This window comes from Botryllus schlosseri, chromosome 3 (assembly GCF_051294905.1).
Source record: "Botryllus schlosseri isolate E-star chromosome 3, Bs_hap1, whole genome shotgun sequence".
NCBI classification, from domain to species: domain Eukaryota; kingdom Metazoa; phylum Chordata; class Ascidiacea; order Stolidobranchia; family Styelidae; genus Botryllus; species Botryllus schlosseri.
This window is the reverse complement of record NC_137238.1, coordinates 26,329,115-26,338,689: the sequence shown is the minus strand read 5'-3', so window position 1 is coordinate 26,338,689 and position 9,575 is coordinate 26,329,115. Positions and strand designations below refer to the sequence as shown.

At 41.1% G+C, this 9,575-nt stretch overlaps 1 protein-coding gene across 1 annotated transcript; it reads right to left on the bottom strand.

Annotated features, from left to right (window-relative positions):
* Positions 1-223: 223 nt before the first annotated feature.
* LOC145436241 (uncharacterized) lies at positions 224-9,273 on the bottom strand. The gene is made up of 2 exons (XM_080313602.1): positions 5,103-9,273; positions 224-1,270 (listed from the first exon to the last, which is right to left on the bottom strand). Exons 1-2 carry the CDS (start codon positions 5,468-5,470, stop codon positions 682-684), a joined length of 957 nt encoding a protein of 318 aa, XP_080169728.1. The 5' UTR covers positions 5,471-9,273; the 3' UTR covers positions 224-681.
* Between the last annotated feature and the right edge of the window lie 302 nt (positions 9,274-9,575).

The following is a 9,575-nucleotide window of genomic DNA, read 5'->3' as shown; positions in this document are numbered from 1 at the left end:
GGATCATTTACTTCCGAGCCGATCTATCGAATATTTCAACGAATTTGCCGCGCGGTCCAATTACTCGGCTCTGTAGCCTATTCCCTATGATTTTCCCCTAGCGGACAACTTCAAACTAATCCACCAACTTCTGACGGGTCTACGGACTCTCATTTACGAACTACTTATATAGAAGTACAGTTCACTGGAAAGTATGAGTTCTTTGGGGTATAGTTAAACGATGTAGAGTTCAAAGATATATTTTTGAGAAAGAAAGCAGCGTTTTATTTACACCAAATTAGCGGAGATGATACTCAAATTCCCGGCATCTGATCAGTAAGTGGGATAGAGTGTCCAAGAAACAAACGAGGAATACCAAGTGAGTCGTTGCTTGAACTTCAGTGACCTGACCGGAGACATAATTATATGCGTCATAATGACGGCTGTTCGTTTCAGGCCTCCGGGCAAAAATTTGCTTTTCAGAAATGCTTGTAATACTTTTTGGCCACGAGTGTATTCATCGTTGTTGTCGTTGTTTGTGGTATTCATGTTGTACGTTGACTACTATAATAATTTACTCCAGGTCAATTTTCTTCATTTTTATTCCGTAGATGCCGACTTGTAGCACGGCCCACTTCTAGGCTTTTATAAGACACCGCTTACACGGTTGGTATTCATCGTTCCAAAGTTTTCTGCATCGCTCTAGTTTTCATACTCGATGGTCCAGATCGGGTCCGGACCAAACGATTCATCGCTTGCCGCCTCTTTTGCATATTTGTCTGCAATTACATTTCCCGCAATTCCCGCATGCCCTGGTATCCAGACGAATTTGATACTCACGCCGAGGTTGCTGGCTCGATCAAGTAACGAAAATATATCACGCAGGATTTTGTGTTGACGCGATTGCGGCCTAGAGTTACCGATAACCTTAACGCAACTCAGGCAATCCGAAAGAATAGTGTAATTGCAGGCATCACCGTGCTCCACTATATACTTCAAGGCCAATTTTTTGGCCAGCAGTTCTAGATCGCTGCTGGATTTGAATGGATCCGAGCATCGCTGGTTGATAATAATTCCGTCGTCAGGGACGTACATTGCTATGCCAGTGCCGTATGAGAGCCTGGAGCCGTCAGTGTAGATTGCTTTGGAACGATCGTGTATGTCCAAAACATAATCCTGAAAAATATCTCGTCGTCGGCGGGAGATGTGTTCAAGGCTGCAGTCCACTTGGAGGGGAGGGCCCATCCACGCTGCAAAGACTGGGTATTGGTAGCTATCGTTGCTGAGATCCCTGAAAAAAGTATTGGACGGAGGTATTAAGAGAAAATAGCCTATTGTACAGTATATCGCTTAGGGGTGGGCAAACTGCGGCTCTTTAAAAGATTGTACATGTACAATGTACACTACTACACATGTCTTTCGCTATTTTGCTAGAAACGTTCAACATGATTATAAATTGATGCATTCTATTACGTATAACAATATGCGTATCGCTTGGGTGTTGTTTCTCTCCTTATGGCTGACATAACACTTGTAAAATTTAGTCGACGGTTGCACTATATGGTTAGAACTTTGTGATTGAATTCTCGTATCGAATTCACATAAACGTTTCACCCACAACAATTGTGCATAGCCGTCACTCATCAGTCAACGAAAAATCATCGTAATCAACAATGAACTTGATAATAATTCATTATGGTAGCGCAGGACACAAACAATTCCGGGCAAACAATGGCGAATAATGCTCTTTCATTTGTATTGTAAAGGCTAGCAATAACTGCAGGGAAATGTCGTTCAGCGACATTTACAAGAAAAGAAAACATGAACAGGAAAATAGAACTTTTAAAAGAGAATGGGAGGAACAGTCTGCATTCAGTGATAATGGGGGTAAGCTAATGTGCCTTATCTGTCAAGATTCTCTCAATAATTTCAAGTCTAGTAACTTGAAACGTCATTACGAAACCAAACACCAAAACGTTTTCGCGAGTTACCCAATGAACACAAGTTACCCAACGAACACAGATTTACGGAGTAATAAGATTACTGAGCTGAAATCTTCCCTAAATGCTCATCAGCACTTGAAGGAACTGCTCCGCGCTGCTTTCGAGTCATATCAGCCTGATTTCAAACACCTTGCAGCCCAGGTATCAACACACAATAATAAACTCCATTCGATAGCCTACATTTTATTGTGACGTAATACACTCGCATTCTTGCATTTTCGTGTTGTGGCACGCGCATGAAGCAGATCTGCCCACCCCTGGTATATCGGCTATTTCGTACCATGACTCCGACACTGAGTGAGAACCAGGTCATATACTCATTAAATTGACTTTTAATGACTTTAAGTCGCTATACTAGACAAGACATGGGCTTGGATTTGGATCTCAAATCAATTTCGGGTTCGGATTTGGATCTATAATTACACCGATCTTACCCTGAATGTTACAAATCATGTCCGAATGGGTTGCACCCACGCATGGTAATAGCGTAAATAAACACTCATATACATCTCATGGAATGACAGTTTCGTAGGATGTTTTTGCGACCAAACCGATCCGCAAAATTTGGAAGTTGAAGTCCAGCAGACATTTTCAAATCAGAATCCTATAATTAGGGATGAGTAAAAGGGAACCTTGGCCATTCGAAGTTTGAGCCCAAGTCAACATTTATGCATTGATACAGATTGAATCCATCCAGGTAATCGAAAATAATGTAACGTTACCGACCGATATATAATTCGATCGGGTTTTGCGCTAGCTGCTGCAAGGGGTCTATATAAGACACATCTCATCGAACGACATCATTAAATACCCAACGCATTGTTGATTGATGTCACTTGATGATGAGTCGGACAGCAATTTAGTTTAATCGCACCGTGGTTTATCCGAATCGGCATTCGTATCACCGGAATCCGTATTCGACATTACAGAGTGAGTCGAAGTAATCACACCTCGTTCTCTCGGAGAAGAACTGTCGACAATTTTCACTCAATTACGAGTAGAAGTATCGGGAAAAAATACTTCAAGTATAGATAGAATTTATCCGTCTGAAAAGTAGTTAAGTATGTGGTGGAAAAGGGTAGATGTATGGTCAAGGTCACCGATACATTTAGGAGTTAGTCTGACTTGACTATGTTTTAGTAAGGCATTGCAGCTCCAAGACTGATGCACAATATCGATAATGACTAGGGAACGTTTTTGCAACTTTTGCAACTTTTTTACAGCTTCCAACAGCTTCCTAGATACTCAGAATCTATGAACTATGATGTTTTATGATGTTTGGAGGGATTTTATAGTGCAACTTTTTGCAACATTTCTTTATTTATCATGCCAATTTTTACTGCAAATTTTATCAAATATTGCGTAAAAACGTAAAGAAGTGATTCAAAAATATGCTATAAACGATTTCTGGTATGATTCTATTCACTTTAATTGGCATAACAAAAAGCTATCTGATGTGTTAGCTGCATGTCACTGTTATCTATGACACAATGGCTTCCAAGCACCAAGTTAAACTACCCCTGCCAAGCACCACCGTGCCAGAGCAATATGTAAATAGATCGATTTATTAATTCCGTCGTTTAAATTTGAGAACGCTCAGGCGAGACCGCCTAAAGTTACATTTTTATTTGGTCACCTTTTTCAGGCTATTGATTCTGTTAAAGTCGCCGAGAGTGAGTTTTTCTGTAATGCATTGGGTGACGTTTGAAAATCTAGGGGGTTAGGGGCGTGTTATTTTACTTGTTTTAGGGGTAGGGCGGGGCTATCGCTATGCTGTTTGGCTGTGAAGTTATTATCGCATTGTGTAATTGTCTTGCTGTGTGCCGTGAATAAATGCCGTTAAATGGTAAAGTAACAAATTTGACAGCTCTGCAGGAATTAGGTTAAACAACGGAACCTTTAGAGTATCTCATACCCTGATAATTCAATAAAAATTATAAATGCAACTAATGACACCACTAGCAGGTCGAATTTTCGAAAATATATTCAGTTATCGTGTTCCACATAATATATTGTCCGGTCATGCCCGATCTATACGAAAATTTCAGTCGTAAAATCGACGGGAACATATCAAACGCTAAACCATAAAAAGTATGTGGATTTGACTAAAAAAAAAAACTTTAAAAAGTTAGAAGTATAGCCCAAAAGTATAACTACACGAGCAAGAATAGTGTACATAACCTACAACTACCTGAGTACGCGGCGAAAGTAGAAGAACTTCGTTAGCGACCACATCTGCGAAATTCACGATTCGATTCGAAAGACTAATTTGGCGAGACAGGTTTTAGTCGCTTTGATCTAACTTGGTGTGCATGAGCATTAGGGTTGTTAAAAAAATTAGGATTCCGGGAATTCACTTATGCAATTGTAATGTTGCTTAAAAAACGCTGCAAACCAAATTTGGCACAATTCCAACAAGTGCAAACCGCCGCAGAGCCAATCGAAATTTTAAGTTTATTTTTAAAATTAAACAAATATGATATGTTACTGTCAATCCATGAAATTGTTATGTTGCCTAAAAGAACGATGCTATTTTTTCTCACTTCAAACCGGTAAAAGCGACGTTATTGCAGTTGAAAGTTTTGGATTTGCAAAAATAGCATCGTTGGTGGGTAATCTCAGAATAATTGATGAAAAACTTAAATAACGTCGCATCTACGGGTTGGAATTGCGACAAATTTCTTTTGTATCGTTTTTAAAGACAACTTTACAATTTCATGGGGCGGACAGTAAAATTTGAAAATTATTAGTCATTTTTTTCGAATAAATTAAAAAAAAATGGCTCTGCGGTGGATTCTGCTGTTTGGAATTAAGCCAAATTTGGTTTGCAGTCTTTTTAGGCAAGCTAACAGTTTAATCAGAGAATACCCGGGATCCGGGAAAAACTACATTTTTCAACAACCCTAATGGGCACGAATCAAGTTCAAGTACAAGTTTATTCATTAAATTACACCATTTTAAAACATCACAAGACTTCGATACAATGCGGAAGGTGCCGAGGCGGCTTGGAGTAGTCTTTGAGATCAGTCAGCCACCTGGGCCTTTATATTATTTAGATATATGGTAATGATTCGATCACTAATACTATGTTGAACTTCAACTCATGTAATTCACCAATACCTCTTGTTGTAGTCGAAATGATACAGCTTTATAGCGCCATTGCGGACGCGTACGGTAGTTCCGTTGTTTTTCGTGGTGAACTTTTTGTTATCGCTTGGGCGTTTCCGGTCCTCAAACACTGGAATGCTGACGATACATCCTTGGCATTCGGCCTCCCGGAAAACATGCAACATGCGGTTGTTTCGCGTGTAATAGTTGCGATCCCGTTCATCCCGAAACACCTCCATCGTGGAAAAGTCCTCTACGCAAAGGAGGCCACACAGCAGGTCGTTTGCAACCGTGGTTACGTGCTCGCCGCCGCGGAATGTCGAAGAGATTGTATCTTGGGAGAAGCGTATAGCCGATGGACACAGGTTACGTAGCTTCATGTTAACATATAATTAGGCTACTAGTAGGGAATAATGTCTGTAATCAAGAAAGCTACTCATGTAGAAATAGAAGTGGTGACGCAATAACTCTTCAAGAACGAGTAGAAGCAGAGCTTTCAAAATCCACCGACGGTACGCCTCACTGATATTCTAGGTCGCATCTCGTCCTCATCAAACTGACCATCAACGTATCAGGCCTAGGCCCTGTCTATTTCAATGTAAGTCAGTCACATCTTCAACCTGAGTAACAAGCAATACTTCGTCCACGGTGTTGCATTGGAGTAAACGCAATACGTCATCGCCATTCGGTTGATGCGTACCTATACGCTACCAGCGAAATCCGCTATAGTGTGGCGGGATAACGCAAAAATTTGCAATAGCGCGAATCTTCAGAAGATGACAATGTTAAATAACGCGTATAGTGTCTGAATTTCTCAACTCAATCTTATATCGAATACGAGTGATTTCAACATGTCCATTCTTTACATGCAAATGACTAGGAGCACATGACACAACCACGGTATGTAATATTACAACATAAGCGAAATCTAGGTGTAGGTACTAGGGGGTGACGATCCTTACAGAAACTGCTGAACCGCGATGATTGAGTGGGATACTGGCCCTAACACACAGGACTGCAATGTTCTCTCTAAGCTGCGGACGTGCGCAAATGTGCAGTGCTGACACGGTCTCTGCGAACAGAAAATATAAGTTGCGCACAAAAAATCCGAAGTGATGACCATTTTTAGTCGTTACGCCCTGTTGTCTCAAGGTCTGCGCAGTGAGTTGGTGAGTGGGCGCAGAATTGTCGAAAATTACAAGACACATTGCAAAGGAGCGTCCTTTACTCAACAACTGTACCACGTAATATGTAAATAACATTCCGGCAACCCAATCTCATAACCTGTCACCGTGAGAGCCATCAAATCGGTCTATTCCGAATGTAAAGAAATATTCAACGAAATTCCCTGCGAAAATACACTACTGTGCCAACCAGACATACGCTCAATACACACAATGTACAATGTGATGCCTGGATTTGGATCCCCACTAGGGAAAAACCGAATGGCGACGTAGAAGCTAACATACAGACACAGCCTGTAATCTAATTTCGAATGTGTGACCTGCATATGTGATTTCCTTTCGATAACCGATAGCCTACTGTCGTGTAGCGGAAACAGGCGTTGGTGATAATAATAATCGACGCCAGTTCTTATTCTTTCCGCTGTTTTCATCTCTGCAGTAGCTAAATGCAACACATTGTACCGACTATCAAACAGCGGGAAAAGTACAGAGCATCTGCAAATCGACCCTTTAAATTCATATTTAAGTTACACCAGTTTCCTTCTTGTTCGTGCGTAATAGTATTTAGTGTGTACTAAAGTCGAGATCGACCACCGTAAATATGCAATGTCATAGCAACTAGCGGCTATCGTATATTATCAGGTAGCGACCTCAGACGTTACTCTTGGGAGCAGTTATTTCGGTCTACTGCAGTTTTTGTACTATCGGTGCATGTATTCCGTGGGGGCATGAAGCACCAAAGAAGAGACGTACGATATGCTTTCCAAAATTTTGAAAATTTTGTATTCAAATAAAATATCATAAGGATGACGTAAGTCGCCAATTTAAACGAGCAGTTCTTTCGAGATGTTCGTGACGGCGGCTCACAATATCCGTAGGCCTATTATGTGGAATGCAGGTACAAGTGTATTGACAGAATTGCGTGTTCATTTTGTACACTGGTAAGTTTTAGCAGGTTCGCACGAGTTGTATCGAACCGTCTCGCGAAATGTTTTCAGATTAGCGAACCGAATACCATTGCTGGCTACAGTCATTGACCTTTTGTTACGTAGCGGCTGAAAAATATACCTTTGGCTAAAAACCTGCTGACAAAAAGTTTGAATCAGAAAAATGATTTTGTCTTATCTTTGATGGCGGTACTTGAAGGTGCATGGCAACATCTTTATTTCAGCATTGGTTCATCCAGATTTCAATCCGTCTTCCGTTACCCACTTTATAGATCACGTAAGCATAGGTCGTAGCTAGAAGGACAAATGGTTGTGAAGCCGACAAATCGTGATCGATATGGTGACGCAATAAGATATTATAGTCGCAATTTCCAAAAAAAATCTGTTCTCTTATGACGTAGCCCCATTAAATCGTTACAATGGGTATATTGTCTCCGAGTAGGCGCTGGGCTGAAATTCAAGGAAGCAAAGTGAATACAATCGTCAATAATTTATAAAATGATATCGTTTTTCATATAATCTCAATCGAACACCGCTCGATTTTGCGGTTATCGTATTTGTTATCGATTGCAGCGATACAGTAGCTACCAACTACACCATAAATGTGTTTGTGTAACAATTATCAAAAATTACTATCTCTTTCTCACTTTTATCTGCCTGTCGATCAACCATAGCTGCCGCTCGCCACGTGATACGAGTAAGCGGTGTCTAGAAGTGGCCAGTTCTTCAAGTCGGTAAATAAGGAATCAATAATAAAGAATTTCGGCCTAGTGTAACATGACCAAAGTAGTCGAAACACCATGAATATCAAAAACAAACAAACAAACCATAGCTGCCCATTACCCTACTCACGTATTCAGTCTTACGGTATGAAGTTTTTATCGACTGAGAAATCGGCAGTGCGGTGACAACATAGTATCGAAATTCATTCGCGTCTTCGTCGCTTTCTTTTCTTCACTCCCTGGCTAGCGAGGTCGCTAGTGCACGCGAGGCCGCCTCCTATGCGTTTCAGTCGCGGCTTCGCTAGTGAATCTTGTCGCACAACAGTATTACGTGACAGCCGAGAAAAAATATTTTGAAATACGGATCAGTTGTTCGGAGACAACCGCCGCGTCTGGACCGAGTAATCATATAGAGCTTTATGACATTCGCGATAACAAAAACGAATTTCATGATATTCAGACAGGTGTTAGTCTTGACTCGAGCAACCGCAAGTATCCATATGCTTAGATTAGAACACAAACGATAACGACGCAATGATGGACGAGGAGATTACAAAATCTGATGACTAAACTATCACTGGTACTTAACCCATGCTTGATATGAAAGTGCCATGGCTACTACTGGATATTGTTACGACGATTTTTCTATTTTATCATCACGGTGACTTCGTCCATCAAGCAGCTGATGTGCCCTACAAAGCTCTCCACAACTAGCCTATATCAGATAAAACAATCACTCTGATACCGCATTTGACTGCTGAAATATGCGTTCATTTTATTTTAATACTGTCACTGTCATTGCCACTGCCAAAAAAGGTATTGTCTCTAGAAATAGCTGTCAGCAATGCTCTGGACTGCATGTCCCAGTGCAGTGTGCATATAGCATTTATTCTTATTTTCAACTTCTACCATATCATCCGATAGGTTAACATATGTTGTACGGCAAAACATCTTTTCGAATAATGTCAAAAATAAATCAAATGCGCTATCCCAAACGTTGAAGCTTTGTAAGTACACGACCGAAGCAGTATTTCGCTCTCGAGAAAGACGTACTGAGTTAACTTATTCACCGCGAGTGCCGTCGCGAGTGAATATAGTAGTGTGGACTCCGCTCAACTTACAAATTACCAGCATTTGCCCTGCAACCCCGTTACACTAGCAGTCTAGCTAACACAAAGCGTTCACTTGATGTTTTCGATTGCTTCCGCAGCTCAGGTCGGAGAATTACCTGAAAGGGATTTATGATATGTTGCACCAGTACCGCGCTCATGCCGGATTGGTTACCGCAGATGGCGTGCAATGTAATGCGTCATTGATATTCGTGGTGCGCTTTCCGGAAAGACACAATCCATAAACGCGTCCGACTGTTTGTCTCCTGGAACGAACGCGACGCGAGAGTGAAGAGGGACGAGAAGAATTGGGGAGCAGAAAGAACGAGTGTGTGACAAGTCGCGTCAGTTCACTTGCATGCGAATTTCTATACGTCAATCGCTGCAGCAGACGTGAAAACTTTTGTGGCACTCCTCATCTGTGTTGCAGTAGTTGATCTCGGGAGTATATATGCCAGCTGTTTTAAATATTGATGATGGAAAGCTCATTTATCTGTTGTCATCGGTTTAGTTAGCCTGTACG